Source organism: Giraffa tippelskirchi, chromosome 7 (genome assembly GCF_054371585.1).
Source record: "Giraffa tippelskirchi isolate mGirTip1 chromosome 7, T2T-mGirTip1v1.2.pri, whole genome shotgun sequence".
NCBI lineage: Eukaryota > Metazoa > Chordata > Mammalia > Artiodactyla > Giraffidae > Giraffa > Giraffa tippelskirchi.
The window spans coordinates 18,630,643-18,648,560 of NC_137281.1; the positions used below are offsets into that span (position 1 = coordinate 18,630,643).

At 48.9% G+C, this 17,918-nt stretch overlaps 1 protein-coding gene across 1 annotated transcript in view; it reads left to right on the plus strand.

Annotated features, from left to right (window-relative positions):
* Positions 1 to 1,962: 1,962 nt before the first annotated feature.
* The window catches only part of RHPN2 (rhophilin Rho GTPase binding protein 2), a 65,948-nt gene continuing 49,992 nt past the window's right edge, over positions 1,963 to 17,918 (plus strand). Inside the window, exons 1-2 of the mRNA XM_081510434.1 lie at positions 1,963 to 2,189; positions 16,777 to 16,892. Coding sequence (XP_081366560.1) covers positions 2,121 to 2,189; positions 16,777 to 16,892 — 185 coding nt within the window. The 5' untranslated portion in view covers positions 1,963 to 2,120. The remainder of the gene's footprint in view (positions 2,190 to 16,776; positions 16,893 to 17,918) is intronic.

Consider the following 17,918-nt stretch of genomic DNA (forward strand, 5'->3'; position numbering starts at 1 on the left):
CAATATATTCACTTTAATGTGTACGTCCCCATAGGACAAAGTAACATTGGTTTTCCGCTTATTGTTATGTCATAGTTGTGTTTTAAAATAAAGTTTGTTAAATTGGGTAATTTTAAAGAAGACTCTTAAGTCAATAATAGTACAGGTGACAGGGACTTCCTTGGTGACCCAGTGGTTAGGATTCCATGTTTCCACTGCAGGGGGTACAGGTTCAATTCCTGGTGGGGGAACTAGGATGCCACATGCTACACAGTGCAGCCAGGAAATTAAAAAAAAAAATAGTATAAGTGACATGTGTATGTGTATTGTAGAGGTGATTGGAGCTTCAAGGTAGTGAAAGAGATGACAAAAATCTGAGAGTGGCAAGGAATGACTGGAGTCAGCAGCCCTGAACAGTGATCTCAGCCACTAATGGCCAGTGTTTCGGAACCACTTCACTTCTCTGAGCCTCCATCTTCTCACCTGTTAAATGAAGATTATTTAATTCTCTTATTTGAAGAAGGGTCGTGAACCATATTTGTAAACTTTCTGGCGAGCGAAGAGGTTCTATTATTGACAACTTTATTATTAGCAGTGGTAATAGTATAACAAACATAACAGTGACCTGTCCCTCCTGGTTCCCTCAAAGGGAAGAGGTTGTTCTCAAGACCCAGAGTTTGTGTGAGTGTGTGTGTGTGTGGGGGGTACATTTCCAGCGCAATGAATTAATTATTGGATGACCGACAATGCTGAAATTAACTTGGTACTCACTTCTGACACTGAGAAGGGAAGTTTCTGCATCTGACGCAGAGTTTCCCAGAATACCTGTCCCAGATGTTTAAGATTCTTCAGGCTTGTATTAAAACAGTTCTTTCAGAGAACGCCTTTGCTTGTACTGCGTCTTGGAGCCAGCAATGATGATGAGTTTTTATTCATTTATTTTGATGTTTACTTGGTTGTTGCTGCTACTTGTTTTAAACTCTCGGACATCCACTAATGAATCTCCCTTTTTGGCTTGTTTAGAAAGCAAGCTGTATTGTGTTCTACCCGTGGCACCTACCGCGACTGCCAAACGCAGCAGAAACTGCGCAAAGGTGTCCTTTGGTTGGGGGAGGGCGTAGGAACTTCAGGACACCTGCCAAGAGGGGCGTGGCCCCACCCGCCGAGGGGCTTCCAGCTCCCGCAGCCCAGTCTCTGCACCTTGTCTGCTAGGCTTCTACCGCCGGAGTCCACGGATCAGCTGGGGGTGGGCGAGACAGCGATGCGACCCCTATCGCCAGGAGCTCCCTTCCGCTCCTAAACTATTCGCATTCCTACTGCGCAAGCTCAGCGCTTATCCACCACTTTTGTTGTAATACCTTCGACCAGTTCGAGGGTGATAGGGACTCATCTTGCAATTGAGAAATCTCAAGTTTGAAGTGGTGGTTAAAAAGGACAGTTGCCGGATCTCTTGGGCATGAAAACCCTTTCTGGGGAATCCTCCTTGGGTGGACCTCTGTCTTCCCGCCATCCGCGACCCCCAGCGGATCTGCCTAGTTTCTGCAACGCGGGTTGAGGGGCTGGGGATTGATCACCGAGCCAATCGGTTTGAGTTACCCGCTAAGGCCCTCGGTGGCGCAGCCAACTCCCCAGCGTCCCGGCCTGGGCCCTGGGGGATCCCGCGCTCCCGCCGCGTCCTCGAAAAGTGGCGTCGAGTCTGGTCATTGTCCCCGCGGCGCGGGCTCAGGAGCCTTAGTTACACCCACGCGCTGCATTTACGCACACGATTCCAGACAAGAGGCTGGATCCTCAACCTGGACCTCGCTGCTAGACGCCCCTGCGCCCCTGGGCTGAGGCTGCAACCGCGCCCAGATTAAGCCCCTGAGGCTGGGAGGGCGACAAGTGAAGAGCCCAGGGGCTTGTGCTCGCAGCTCCGCCCGCTTTGCCAGGGGCTAGTACTGCGCGCTGCTAGTCCGGGGTCGGGGCGGGGCCGGGGGCGTGGTCTCAGCGGGCCCGGCCAGGTCTGCAGGGCTCCAGGCCAGGCCTCAGGGAGGGCTGGAGGTGGGGGCAGCCGCGAAGGCGGGGCGGGGGCGGGGCCGGGCGCCCTCTGGGACCAGCGCGCTGCTGAGCTTCAGCCAGTTCTGCGCGCCTGTGCAGCCAGCATGACTGACGCGCTGCTGCCCGCGGCCCCCCAGCCACTGGAGAAAGAAGGCAACTGCTACTTTCGGAAGGTGGGCGGCTGTGGGCGGGCGGGGAGTCCGCGAGCTCCAGACCTCTTTCCTTCCAGGCTGTGGAAGGGGCTGCAGAGCGCGAGGCCGGGGTGGAGCAGGCCGGGAGCGGGGGTGTGGGGGTGCAATGGCCTGGGGCGCGCTCGGAGGAGGCTCGCGGTGAGGGGTGCGGCGGCAGTGCACCCGGCGGCCGAGAGCAGGTGACTTCCGGGACTGGGAGTGGGGGGACGTCCGGGCCGCCCCGCGCAGGTGCCGGCGGAGGACCGGGCCAGGAGGGGCTCTCGGAGTCGCCCCCGCCGGCCGTCCCGCGCGCTTGGGGAAGGGACGGTTCCCCGAGCTCTGGCGCCCTCGGCGTCGCGGCGCGTGTGGACCCGAGCCCAGCTTCCACCCGAGCGCTTGGCCGTGGGGCGTGGAAGTGGAGCCGCTTAGGAGAGTTGGCGTCCCCTCTTTGCCTCCAGAATGCTTCCAGTGTAAGCCTCTTGGATTTTTTAGTAGACAGGAGGGGACCTCGGACTTCGTCTGCTTCTCTGCGCGCGGCAGACACGAGGGCGGCGGTCTCGCCCCCTCTCCACTTTACACTAAAGCGGATTTACCCGATTGCTGCGGAGACCTGCGGTGAGGGCGGCTCCGCGGGAGCTTGGTGCAGACGGTGGCCTCTTTCCCTGAAGTTAACAGTTCGTAGTTCAGCCCCTCAAAAGAGGCCCAACCCACGGAGTGGGGTCGCTGGGATTCCGGCAGGTGGCACGGCCTGGGCTACAAAGATGCTTTTGAACCTGGAGTCACGGGGACACCTTCCATCCTTCCTTGTCTGTCCCAGCGAGTCTAAAAATAGCCTATGGGGCTTGGCCAGGCTGGACTGGGTGGGTTGAGAAGTTGTGTGTGTGGTTTTTTTTTTTTAACAACTTCTATGACCCAAGGCAAAGGGCGTCATTATAAACAGGGTACTGAAACTGTTTCCCACAGAACAATCAATTCTTAATTGTTCCAAGCCTAATGATCGAGCCAGTGAAAACGCTCTGGGCGGCTTCCTCCTTCTCCCTTGACTCTGCCTCGGGGCGTTTGCTCTCTGGTGAGCAGCAGTGTCCCTCGGGGATGGGCAGGAGGAGATTCTGGGGACCTGTGAGGACAGAGTTGGAAAAATTCTTTTTGGTTAAATTGCTTTTAGCATTAAAAAAAAAAAAGTAATTTTAAGGTGCATTTAAGTTAAAAGATGTCATCACGGAATTACAGGATTAAAACTTCTAATTATGTGTGGCATTTGGGACAGAGGCTCATAGGCAGTGGAGTCACAGAAGGAAGCCAGGCCAGGGAATCCTGAGATCTCAGCCCTAGGTCCTCAAACCCTGACTGCCCCCCCACCCCCCCACCCCCAGAATTGCAGCGTAGCCTTCAGCCAGTGGCTGCCCCTTTCTGAGACTTCATTTCCTCCCCAAATTGTCTTCTAAACAGGTGGATGTCTGGACCATCTGGGGGAAATGACAGAGGGAGGGGCAGAAGAGATGGTGAACACCTGCCAGGGTTATGTTCCCTGGTCTTCCAGAACAGGTTTTCCTGGGGAGGCTATGCATAGGACAGGGTGGAAGGCCAGGGAGCTGTGAATGGATGCAAAGCTTGAGTGTTTTTCAGGCGCGGTTTCTCCAATGGTAGATAAGAGAATCGTGGGTGTGAAATTCTATGAATCACTGGTTTGCAATTAGAAACATCTCTTCTGAAAATGAGACCTTGTAATGATCATTGTGTTACATTATACTAGTCCAAAGAATGTTCTTAGTACAAGGTTAATAAAAGGCATTGGTTGGGAACCTTCCCTGAACAAATGCTCCTTGAACGACAGGTAGACATTATACAGGTGAAGAAGGGGAGGGACAGCACTGGTGAAGGCATTGGATTGTGAACGCTTATAAGTAAACCTTCAAGGGTGTGGAGGTGTAACGGGGAACCAGCTCTTTCAGGGGTCACGCATCCTGGGTGCAGGGAAAGGGAACCTGGGGACCTATCAAAGTACTTCATTCAGGACCAGACATGTGAGATTCGTGTCACAGAAAGACCACTTTGAAAGCTGAGAGATCGGTAGGTGAGGGGTGGGGGAGAGGCCAGGGTGGAGCTAGGCAGGGAATGTGGAGGGTTAATCATCATTGTCTCTGTCCTACTCTGATAGGGACTGCTGATGACTTTTCAGTAGCTTAAATAAAGTACTAGGTAAACACATCCTCACCACCTATCCTTTCCACCAGCTTGCACCCCTAAGTCAAACCTGGCATCCAGACTGGAGGCAGGGATCCCAGTGGGGGCTGTGGAATGAAGAGGGCTTGAGCAAAGGCAGTCAGCAGGGATCGGAAGAACGAATGGACCAGATATGGTGGGAAGGGTGCTGCTCAGCGGAGTCCAGAATGTCTGCCTTCGGTGTCTGGGAGGATGGTTGGGGGCCTCACTGAGCTGGGATAACCACCAAGCTGAAGTAGGGGCAGTGGACTTGAGGCCCCCAAAGAGATATCCAAGTAGCGGTCCCTGTGCGGAGTCCACTCAGTGGACCCTGCAGCCACGAGAGTACCCGGGCTGGAGATGCAGCTTTGAGGTGCCCCAACGTGGAATGCGGTGGGATATTGTGAAAAAGGACCCAATACAGAAGGGAAGAATACCTTCACTTAAGGGACAGGCAGAGAAATGGTAAACAAGCCCAGAGGATGACAGTGTCAAGGCAGCTGAGAAAAGAGATCTTTCTAGTAGAGAGATGAGGTTGACAAGTCAGAAGAGCCCTGGAAAATACTGAATGTAGTCCTTTAGGGGAGTGGCCTCAAACTGTTTTGGCACCAGGGACTGGTTTCATGGAAGATAATTTTTCCACGGACCGGGTCCAGGGCAGGGGGGTGGGGTCAGGGGGCAGGGCATAGGGATGGTCTTGGGGTGATTTAAGCACACTGCATTTACTGTGCACTTTATTTCTATTATTACATCAGCTTCCCCTCAGATCATCAGGCATTAGATCTTGGAGGTTGGGGACCCCCTGCTTTAGGGGGTTGTTAGTGAATGAGTAGGTGGAGAATTGGGGGCAAAAGTCAGTGTAGGGGAGTACAGGGGGAAGAAGGGCAGAGAAAATAGATGCTGGAGGGGTATAGGAGAGAGAAGGCGGGTTTGTTTACCATGAGGAGGGAGATCTAGAGACTTTTGGGAGCTGAGAGTGAAGACACTGGGATGGGGTGATGTGTGAAGATTCAAGGGAGAGAGACAATAGCTGTGGGAGGTTCCAGCAGGCGAGGACTGGAAACAGCTGGGGCACATACTGAGTGGATGAGCCAGCTGGGGGCAGGGAGTGAGGACCCCGCGACTGGGGTGTTCAGGGCAGGCCTGTTTGTCCTGTCTTTGGGGATTTTATGCACACTTACAGGGTCAAATTAGTTTCCACTCAAGTCAGACTTCTTCATCTTGTTTTCTTTATCCTACCTTCCCTCTCTTTCCTCCTTTCTTTCTTTTTCAAAAAAATTATTTATGGAACTCCCCTGGTGGTCCAGTAGTTAAGACTCTGCGCTTCCGACACAGGGAGTATGGGTTCGATCCCTGGTTGGGGAACGAAGATCCCACATGCCGTGTGGCATGGCCAAAATTAAAAAAAAAAATCATTTATTTGTTTGGCTGCACCGTTTCTTAGTTGTGGTGTATGGAATCTACTTCCCTGACCTGGGATCAAACCTGGACCCCTCGCATTGGGAGCCCAGGGTCTTAGCCGCTGGACCACCAGGGAAGTCCCTGTACTTCCCTTGAACATACCATTCTATTCTGTTCATTCAAAAAGCGTTTATTGTATGGCAGTGCCCTGTGAGCCTGATGGCTCTCAGGTTTTGGGGTGCACTTGACCCTGACTCATTGTGGCTCCTGTGGCAGTTCATGAGTGAGTGAAAGTAGCTCAGTCATGTCTGACTCTTTGTAACCCCATGGACTATGCAGTCCATGGAATTCTCCAGGCCAGAATACCGGAGTGGGTAGCCTTTTCCTTTGGGGGCCTCATTTCCTGGGATAGCTCAGGCCATGCCTGACTAGACAATCAGCCTCTTTTGCTGTAGTTCAGAGAGCAAGAAGTGGGGGGTGGAGTACATGGTCCATATTCAGAGCTGAATTGTGTAACTTGTATACAAAATGAAGATTAATTGCCCGAAAGTCCTTTCTGCCTGCTGGTCCTAGACCCTGAATGTATGAGACAATCATTGCAGAGAGGGAGGCCCTCTGGCAAGTCAAGGTCTTCTTGGGGTTGTGCGGGATGTGGCTATACAAAGCCGAGGACATGGATTCAGTTTGGCCCCAGGTCAGGCATGGACACCCCCAGTACAGACTCTGGCCTCCTGGGTGAGCAGCCTGGGTGGGTGGGTGGGAGTGTCTCTGAATTAAGAACATACAGAAAGTACTGAATACTTTCTGGTCTGTCACATGTCACAGTATGTTTCTGTCTTCTCTGGTTTCTCATTGTTTTTTCTTTCTTTTCTTAAACTAATATGTTTAAATAGAGGTACAGTTCTATACAAATAATTAATAAATTACTTTCTTAAAAAAAGACCCGTGGAAATAGAGTTTCTTTTTCCCAGACAGATTTCTATGCTCAGCCTAATGTGTCTTGGAAGCATGTGTGTTCTGGCCTGGAGTTAATGCAGAGTAATACACGTTACCAAGACATTGCATCCTGAGAGCTGGCCCTGTCTCCGCCCACGGGTCTTGGAGGCCCGTAATCCTAAAACTCACAGGAAGATATGTTCTTGGCCAAGAGAAAACCAGCTGGAGAGAAATCAGACAAAGATGTTCCCCAAGGCTGTTGAAAAGACCTAAATGAAAGGGCTTAGCAGTATATGGAAGAAGAAAGTTGGTACAAAGTACAGCATTGTGAGACCTTATCTCTGCCTCTCCGTCCTCTGGGAACACTAATGGCCTGAAATGAATTTAGCTCCATTGTTTTTACCCAAGAGCTGGAGGAGAAGTTGTTTCTTATTCACAGAAGCCTTCATTTTGGACAGGGCTCCAGGGTTCACACTGTGCCCTGGTTTATGGTCCTTGTTTACTCTGGATTTCCTCGAGGACCCCAGCAGAAAAGGAAGGAGAATTTTTTTTTTTTGATCCAGCGGCTCCTCTTAGGTCCTCCTCTGCACCATTCAGCTTAGTGAAGTATAATTTCCTGTTAGACCATGTATGCTTTATATGTCCGCATCTGCGTAGGGGAACATGTGCAGAGGAGCCTGGGTCATGGGGGTTCATCCACTCCATCTTTACTGAGGGGTGATGATGTCTCTCCAGGTGTTTGAACCCACCCTTGGAGCTTTTAATCCTTCCCCCGGTGGGGGTGGGGGAAGGAGGAGGTTTGTGATGCTCTCTGCTCCCCACCTCCGACCCCCCACCCCACCATGGTCTGAGCCAGATCCTAGAGGCCAGGCTGGATCCAGGCTGATCATGGCCTTAGTGAGGGTCTGACCAGCTGCACTGGTGCACACCAGCAGCCCAGGGGGCGTGGTTGACCAACATCTCCTCACCTTTCATTATGGCCAGGAGGGGGTCCCCTGGCAGAAACAGGATTTTAGGTGACTCAGAGGAGAGTCAGCACCATGAGCTGTAACACTGTAAATGTCTCTTGCTTCCTGGGGCTGTTTGGACAGATTCCAAGCCGCCACCTGATGATATGCAGCGTTGGCTTTAGCCTGATCACCACTTCCTCCTTTGGCTCAGGTACTGGAGTATCATGACGCAAAGGCTACCTTGGAGGTGGCCATAAAGGACAGCGGAACTGCAGGTGCAGTGCAGCTCAGTCAGACTGAGCATCAGACTGAGTGTCTGCAGAGTGGGCAGCAAGGGTTGCCAGCCTGGAGCGAGGTCTCCTGCATGCAGCACCAGGAATAGGGAGAGATGCAGGTCCCCCTGGCCTTGCTAGTCAGACTCACAGAGTTCGCTAGGGCCATATGCCTTAGAAAATTCTGTTTCTGTTGGATTCTAAGAAGAGAAAAAGACAGGAGATCAAAAACTGCCACTTCAGAAGTAGTTTCTTTTTCTCCATTATTATTGTATTAGAAGAGTAACAGGAATTCCCTGGTAATCCAGTGGTCAGGACTCTTTGCTTTCACTACTGAGAGGAGCCAGGTTAGATCCCTGGTCCTTGAACTAAGATCCTGTATGCTGCTGCTGCTAAGTCGCTTCAGTCGTTTCCAACTCTGTGCGACCCCATAGACAGCAGCCCACCAGGCTCCCCCGTCCCTGGGAATCTCCAGGCAAGAACACTGGAGTGGGTTGCTGTTTCTTTCTCCAATGCATGAAAGTGAAAAGTGAAAGTGAAGTCGCTCAGTCTCCTCCCACTCCTAGTGACCCCATGGACTGCAGCTTACCAGGCTCCTCCTTCCATGGGGTTTTCCAGGCAAGAGTACAGGAGTGGGGTGCCATGGCCTTTTCTGAAGATCCTGTACGGCAATGGCCAAAAACAAGCAACAACAAAAAGTAACAAATTGTTGTGAGAAAAGGTGATTACAGAAGTGTACAAAGTTACACACATACCAGCCCCGGTCTAGATAAGAACCGAAAAGTAATAGTGAGTACATCCTGTGTGTATGTTAATCGCGCAGTCATGTCCGACCTCATGGACTGTAGCCCACCAGGCTTCTTTGGTCCATGGAATTCTCCAGGCAAGAATACTGAAGTGGATACCATTCCCTTCTCCAGGCGATCTTCCCGAACCAGGGATCGAACCCAGGTCTCCTGCATTACAGGTAGATTCTTTACCGTCTGAGCCATCAGGGAATACATCCTACCAGTTGAAATAAATGGGTCATTAGTTGGGTCTGAAAATACATTTGACTCACAGAAATGTTGTGATCACGAATCTTTGTAGAGTGGCACACGTTTTGTACCCACAGAATAGGTGTCTATAGATTTGTAGAAGTGACTGAATAATCTTGTTCAGGATTATAGCTACATTTTGGTTCATACTGTGGCCCCTAGCCCCGTGTGGATGGATGGGGACGCTGGAGGGAGGCACCTGGCAGAGATCGTGGAAGGGCAGGGGGCCTCTTTACAAGTGCCAAGTTCATGTTTTAATTTTTACGGACGTGGAAGAGGTAGATTTTGTTCATCCAAACCGCTCTGAATCTCCAGTGTGGTGAAAAGTTAAATTAGATGTGTATTTTTGTGTATTGCAGGGTATCGCATGCTATTTCTGTGCTTGCTGGTTGTCAGTTTCTGGCTAACTTATAAACAAACAATTGTGCTTTCCAGAGCTTGGTGGTTGAGTGAGGGATTGCATAACTAGGAAGGAGTGAGAAAGGCAGAGAAAATAACTTTGCTCGCTAGAGAGGCAGCCAAAAGCACCCTCTCTTCCATGCTCTGTGTGAGGGTCTCTAATCAGGAGACCCTGTGTGGTCACCCTTCATTCAGTCTCATTCCTGACCTGGAGACCCCAAGTTCACCCTGTGCCCTCAATTTGCTGGAAACATATCTACGTGTGTGCGTTTTATCTTTGGCTATGTGGAAGAAGAGCCTCACTGGTTCTCTGGGGGGTGAGGGGAGCCAGGTGCCAGGCACTGCCTAGAGCAGGTCCCCCACCCTCCCTCCACACGCCCACCCCCCCACTTTGGGGAGGAAAGATTCCTCCAATGCCTCTGCGTCTGCCTTCCCAGTGACCTGGCCTGTCTGCCTTTTCATTGTCAGTCTCTGCCTGTGTAGGTTGAATAGCCTTTCCTTTCTTCCAAATCCACTGCCTCTGGTGTTTGCCTAGGTCCTGCTCTTTTTGTGTGTGTCTGTTTTTACTTTTTTTGGCGGGGGGGGCCACACCACACAGTATGCAGGATCTTAGTTCCCTGACCAGGAATCAAACCTATGTCTCCTGCAGTGGAAGTGCAGAGTCCTAACCACTGGACCGCAGGGAAGCCCCTAGATCCCGCTCTTTTTTTGTGTGTTTGTTTTTGGTTATGCTGGGTCTTCTTTGCTGTGCGCAGGTTTTCTCTAGCTGCAGAGAATGGGGGCTACTCTTCGTTGCGGTGAAGAGTCTTCTCATTGAGGTAGCTTCTCTTGTTGCCGAGCATGGGCTCTAGAAGCACAGGTTTCAGTAGTTGTGACCCATGGGCTTTAGTTGCCCGAGGCATGTGAATCGGTGTCCCCTGCATTGCTAGGCAGATTCCTTGCCACTGTACCACCAGGGAAGTCCCCTAGATCCTGCTCTTAAATACTTGTTTCCCAGCCAAACAACTTGATTGTTCATAAAGGACATGTGCGTGTATATTAACAAATAGAGTTTTTACTCTGGATGAACTTACTCTGGTTAGGACTTTTTCTTAGCTGCAGTTACCAGGAAATCTATTCCCAAATGGTTTAGGCAAATAAGCAGACTATGTATGGTTGTCTTTGTTCAGTTGCTCAGTTGTGTCCAACTCTTTGTGACCCGGTGGACTGCAGCACACCAGACTTCCATGTCCTTCACCATCTCTTGGAGTTTGCTCAAACTCATGTTCAATGAGTCAGTGATGCCATCCAACCATCTCATCCTCTGTCATCCCCTTCTCCTGTCTTCCATCTTTCCCAGCATCAAGGTCTTTTCCAGTGAGTCGGCTCTTCGCATCAGGTGGCCAGAGTGTTGGAGCTTCAGCTTTGGCATCTGTCCTTCCAATGAATATTCAGGGTTAATTTCTGTTAGGATTAATTTCCTTCCCTGCTAGCTCAGCTGGTAAAGAATCTGCCTGGCATGCAGGAGACCCTGATTCGATTCCTGGGTTGGGAAGATCTGCTGGAGAAGGGACAGGCTACCCACTCCAGTGTTCTTGGGCTTCCTTGGTGGCTCAGCTGGTCAAGAATCCGCCTGCAATGCGGGAGACCTGGGTTTGATCCCTGGGCTGGAACGATGCCCTGGAGAAGGGAATGGCATGGAGAATTCCATGGACTGTATAGTCCATGGGGTCGCAAAGAGTCGGACATGACTGAGCGACTTTCACTTTCACTTTCCTTTAGGACTGACTGATTTGATCTGGTATGGTACATTCTTACAATGGAATTCTACTCAGCAATTAAAAGGAGCAAACCACACATAAGTACAACAATATGGATGAATCCCAAAGCAATCTTGAGCAAAATAAGTCAGACACAAAAGAATACATACCATATAATTCCATTTATACAAAGTTCTAAAATATGCAAAAGTCTAGGATGATAGAAACCAGAGTCTTGGTTGCCTTGGGGGGTGAGAAGAATTGTCTATATTCTGATTGGAATAGTGGTTATACAAGTGTATATGTGTGTGTGTGTGTATGTATATGTGTGTGTTTGTGTATTTTTTTCCAAACTCATTGAGCTATGTACTTTAAAATCTGTGTATTTTATTATGTGGAAATTATACCTCAACTTTTATTATTTTTAATTTTATTTATTTTGACTGCGTTAGGCTTTTCTCTAATTGGAGCGAGTGGGGGCTACTCTCTAGTTGCAGTGTACAGGCTTCTTATTGCGGTGGCTTGTCTTGTTGGGGAGCACAGGCTGTAGAATGCAGGCTTGGTAATTGGGGTGCACAGGCTTAGTTGCTCTGTGGCATGTGGAATCTTCCCTGATCAGGGATCAAACCCATGTCTTCTGCGTTGTCAGGTGGAGTCTTTACCACTGAGCCACCAGGAAAGCCCTCAATTTTTTAAAAAATGGTGTAGGTAAGAAAGGGAATGCGTTTGACTCCTGAAACTAAGAAGTCCTGAGGAATGGCTTCAGGCCTGGCTTGATCTAGGGCTCAAATGCTGCCCAAGGCTCAGTTTCTCAGTTCTGCTCCCCCTAGGCTAGCTCCGTTTTGGGGAAGACACTCCCCTACTCTGGTAACGTGGCTGCAGCTGCCCAGTCTCAACATCTTCCTAGATTCAGGGCTGATGGGGGAAAAAGGAAGGCCCCTCCCTGATGGGCTCTGGTTATCCTATGTCAGGTGCTCACCTTGAATCAGATTCGAGGTGAGTTTGGTTTTCCAATTGGCTAGGCATGAGTCAGATGTCCTTCCCCTTGGAAAGGAGGTGTGGGAGCATGAATTTACCAGACTGACTGTTATGGGCTACGAGGTGGGAGAGTGGGAATTGGGTCACTGTGGCTAAAGGATGTGCGTGCGTGATGTCAGGCAGCCCTCAGCCAGGAACCATGAGAGGGATGTCTGGGAATTGGTACGTGAGCTGTCCCCATGTCCCCACACATTCCTGCTGCTCAGGCTCAACTCAGAGTGGCAGAAAGGACGTGGGCTTAAAGTCCCTCTCCCACCCTTACTGTGTACAGCATGTTTTTGTTTTTTTTTAATATTTATTTCATGCAAACTCTTGGTTGGGGCAGGTAGGATCTAGTTCCCCGACTGGGGATCAAACCCACGTCCTCTGCATTGGGAGCATGAAGTCTTAACTAACCCCTGGACCATCAGGAAAGTCCCCTGCCTTTAACATCTTGAGTAGCTCACTCACCCTCCAAGCTTCAGAATTGTGGCGTCCAAGATGCTGTACCAGAGCCCACGTGGGCTGTCCAACATATGGGAGACCCCACTAAGCTAGTGAGAAAGCTGACCTTTCACTCAGTACTTGCTTTTCTCGGGTGTTGGCAGTTGGACCATCCTTCGGTGTATTGAGACGAACGCCCTTGCCCAAGCCTTAGTCTGGTCAGGAAACTGACAGACTCTGTAGAGTGGACAGACTCAGGTTTGCTGTAAGACTTATGGACAGTGATCCCAGAGGCCAGGGCAGTTCATTTGCTCCCCTGACCCTGTCCTCAGTTCCCAGGCCAGGCCAGTCCGACAGGTGCTGCCTAGGTCCTGGGCACAAGCCCTCAGTCCAGTTTGGAGCAGTTCTTCCTCCTGTTGGGATCCAATGAAGAACTAAGGCGTGGCTGAGGACTGTGGGTCCCCATTGGCAGAGAGCCCCTGTGGCAGGGGCCAGTAGACAGCAAGCAGCCTCTGTGATTCCAGGATGTCTTTCTGACAGTCTCAACCCAGATTCATCTCTCAGGGCTCTGGGTAGTTTCCAAATAGCCCTGTGGGCGTGTCTGGTGTTTCCAACAGGCCCAGCATTCCTACCTGTCAGTAAGAAGTAATGTGATTTGGGGTCCAGTCACTCAATCAGATCTAATCCTAAGCATTCCTATGTCTTATCTGGAAACTTGACCCCACATCTGTGGGCTGGTTAGGGCGTAGCCATTCCAGGCCTGACAGACGCTGGGTGAGGTATGGGAGCAGGAAAAAGTTCTTATCCTTGAGCTGGAATGGCTGCTTATCAGCTCTGGGAATGTATGTAAAGGAATTAGTTATTAAGGCTTCTCTGTAAAACAGAACACAGCCTTGGTGAACCGTGTAATTTTAAGTCAGATCAAGCCACTCCTTCATAGTAATTTTGGGAAGTAGAAATGAAAGAGGCCTGCAATTATTTTAGCCCTTTAATATTAAGTTAGCTTAATGTTAAAGACATTTTAATCTTAGGTCTGATTTTCTGATTTTCATTTTCAATCAGGGGTCATTTAATGGTGTGAAAGATGTTAATTTTAAGACTGTTCCAAGTCAGATTGTGAGTATCTGTGTAATTTGAATTTGGGAAGCTGCATGGGGGACAGGTGGGGGTGGCCACCTGCTAAATTGTTGTTGTTTAGTTGTTAAGTCGTGTCCAACTCTGGGACCCCATGGACTGTAGCTCACTAGGCTCCTCTGTCAATGGGATTTCCCAAGCAAGAATACTGGAGTGGGTTGCCATTTCCTTCCCCAGGGGATCGTCCCAACCCAGGAATTGAACCCACGTCTCTTGCATTGGCAGGCGAATTCTTTACTGCTGTGCCACCTGCTGTGATGGGAGAATGAGAAATCTTTGTGGAAGGAGACATGTAACAACTCTTTTCTGACTCAGTAGTCCAAAGGCAGCTAATGTGGGAATCCCTGAGAAGCCTGGGGCTGCAGATAACCCATTTCTTCCTCCTTGTGGTCAAGGCCATGGGAGTGGCTTGGGCAGAGGTGTGGGAGGCTAGGTATGTGCAGAGCTGCAAAGACAGTGACCAAGGCAGTGACGCAGAGAGAAAGGGCAAATACTCACCAAATACTGCCCACCAGCCACTCCCAGGGTGTGAGTATAAGCCCTGTCAGTGGGCAGAACTCAGAGATATGCTTTAGAAAGGAATGGAACCTTCACTTAGATCCTTGGCCTTCTGTTAATACCTGCTGGAGTGGGGAGAACACTATTAGATTAAAAGGAAACTTTTTGAATCACTTTGCTGTATATCTGAAACTAACACTATATAGTAAATCAACTATAATTTACCAAAAAAAGGGGAGAATTCCTTGGCAGTCCAGTGTTTAGGATGTGACTTCTCACTGTGGTGGCCCAGGTTTGATCCCTGATGGGGAACCATGAGCCTGAAAGCTGCTCAGACCAAAAAAAAAAAAAGGAAACTTTTTTTTCTGATATTAAACTTTTCACAATGAAACATTGATTATAATCTAGGGACTTACCTGTTGGTCCAATGGTTCAGACTCCGTGCTCCCGATACAGAGGGCATGGGTTGGATCTCTGGTCTGGGAACTAAGATCCTGCATGCTGCACAGTGAGGCCAAGAAAGAAAGAGAGCAAGTAGAGGCTAGGTTTGGCACATGGATCTTAAAAAAGGGGGGGAAACTTTTTTCCTGATCTTGAACTTTTCACAGTGAAACATTGATTGTAAACTAAATACCCCAGGAAATAATGGACAGAGAACACAGACAATTCTCAAAGAAAAAAAAACAATTTAACTGATCAATAATATAAGAAAAAAAATTTGTTTACCTTCACTAATAACACATGCAAATTGGGAGAATAGGATACTTATTTTTCACGTATCAATTTGGCAAAGATTAAAAATACGTATCAACTCAACAATAAAAGACAACCTGGTTTAAAAATGGGCAAGGAACCTGAATTGATCTTTCTGCAAAGATATACAAATGGTCAATAAGCACATGAAAAGATGTTCAGCATCATTACCCACTAGGGAAATGCAAAGCGAAACCACAGGGAGATACTACACATCCTAGGTTGGCTATAATAAAAAAGACAGTAAGAAGTATTGGGGAGGATAAGGGTAAATTGGAGTCCTCATCTACTGCTGGTGGGAAAGTAAGATATTGTAGCCACTTTGGAAAGTAGTTTGACCTCAAATGATTAAACGTAGAGTTAACCATATGATGTATGACTATGACATAGGAGAATTAACCATATGACATAAGAGAAGGGAGTGACAGAGAATGAGATGGTTCAATAGCATCACCGACTCAATGGACATGAGTTTGAGCAAACTCCGGGAGATAGTGAAGGACAGGGAAGCCTGGTGTGCTGCAGTCCGTGGAGTCCAGAGCTGGACATGACTTAGAGACTGAACAGCAACAACCACCATATGACACAGTAGTTCCGCTCTTAGATCTATAGCCAAGAGCAAGGAACACATTCATTCACATAGAAACTTACGCAGAAGTAAGCAGCCCTATTCTTAGGAGCCAACAGTGAAAAACATCCCCCAATGCCCTTTAACTGTTGAATGGATAATGAATGTGCATATCGACTGGAATGTTAGGGACAAAAAGAAGTGAAGTACTGATACATGCTGCACTGTGGAGAAACCTTAAACCAAGTGAAAGAAGCCCATCACAACAGACATTCCATTGTATGGAATGTCCAGATTAAGCAAGTCTGTACAGATAGAAAGTAAATTCATGGTTGCCTAAGGCTAGTGGGGAACCTTTAGTTGTGGCATGTGACATCTAGTTCCCCTACCAGTGGCTGAACCCATGCCCCTTGAAGGAGAAGCCTGGAGTCCCAAATGCTGGACTGCCAGGGAAGTCCTGAGTCTTAATTTTCTGATAGGCCAAGGCTGGCCATGGCATTGCATACATGCTGTTCCTGGGGGGAGGAGTGCGCTGTGTATGATCCTTCATAGGAGAGAAAACATAAAGAGGCCTGCACGTGGATTCCTCTCGACTCTGTCTCTTTTTCCCAATGATCTGGCTATGTGTCCTTATTGAACGACTGTCATAAATGTCAGCTGTGAGTGCAACTGTATGTTGAGTCCTGTGAAACTCCAGTCATGTGGCTGGTCTGGAGAACTCCTGACACAGCCACTAATGTGGAAAATTACAATATGCATATAAGATAGGTGGGTAGGGGCTTTCCTGGTGGTCCAGTGGTTAAAATTCCACGCTCCCAATGCAGGGGACGATCCCTGGTCAGGGAACTGGATCCCACATGCTGCAACCAAGAGTTCGCATGTCACAACTGGAGGTCCCACGTGGTGCAATGAAGGTCGAAGATCCCGCATGCCGCAACTAAGACTCGGTACAGCCAAATAAATAAATAAACATTAAAAAAAATCTTAACTTCTTAAAAAAAAAAAATTGAGTAGGAAAGAAACCAATTCACAGTGACTGTCCTGGCGTTGTGTTATGGTGAGTGACTTTTATTTTCCTTTTTACACTTTTTGGCATTTCATATATTTTCCATGTTAATGTTACTTTTACTTTCAGAAAAGATGAGTATTTAAAAAAAAATTTTTCTGTTGTGTTAGACTTTGTCATCATTTTTAGAGTGGCTGACCTTTGAAGGGGATTCTCTTGTTTTCTTTCCCTTAGGGTTGCAATCCCCTTGCGCAGACTGGCCGGAGCAGACTGCAGAATCAGAGGGCTGCCTTGAACCAGCAGATCTTGAAGGCCATGCGGATGAGAACGGGAGCTGAGAACCTTCTGAAGTAAGTGTCTGCTGGCTCCACCACCTCAACTGGGAGCCTGGCCTCTCCTAAGGCCTATCCAGCTATTTCCTAAACTCCCCGACCTGCCGGACTTCCTCTCAGCTCTTGATTTTAGCTTTGAGCCTCCTCCTTATTTCTGGTGCCTGGATCAGGCCCTGGCTCACCTAGAGGTTGGTTGTGTTAAAGACATTTATTTTATGCAGCCTGTCTGTGTGGTGGGGGTGGGAGGATGATGGGGGAAGTCCAGTTATCCTATTCTTGTTTTGTTTTCCCCACTTTCTTGGGACCCATCTATTTTCTTCTGCCTGATCTACAATCACTTCTTGCTGAATATTTGTTGAATGTATAAAGAAAAGGCAGAGAGAAAGGAAGGAATAGGAGCCTTTCTGTTGCCAGCATCCATCTCTTAATGAGTGGGGCCTCCTAGGCCTGGGGCTCTTGGGACACTCATTATTATGCTCTGTTGGTAACACAGTTAACTTCTCAAGCATAGAACTCAGTGAAGCCTTACCTGTAGGCAGCACTAAGGCCTCCCTACCCACTTCAGTGCAATACTAGACGACCTAGCAGCTTCCTCGTGTTTACAAAGAGTTCAGACTTTCTTCTGCAGAGTTCTGGGGTAGCTCTTGCCAACCCCATGCCACTTTCTGCACTGTGTATGGGAGGCGGGCACTGTGTATGCTACCAGCTTAGTGAGACAGATGCCTCCTAGAGCCCCAGAAAGAGATGGGGAGTGTTTTCTGGTACCTGGAACCCAGAAAGCTGGCAGGATATGGCTAATGGGTGTTTTCAGTGAGTCAAGTTCACTCTTGGAGGCCTTAGGGAGCCCAGGATGCTTGGAGGCTGCTGGGCAAAGCCAGATACATCAAACCAGGTGTTGGTAAAAGAGCTAGGAGACTCGTGGTCACAAATATGTTTTAAGGAGTATGATCTGCTCTTCCTTATGGGCTGCTCACTGGAGCACTCAGTGAAGAAAGGAGGGTTTCTCACCATGAACTTGGAGTAAATTCATTAAAAAAAATTTTT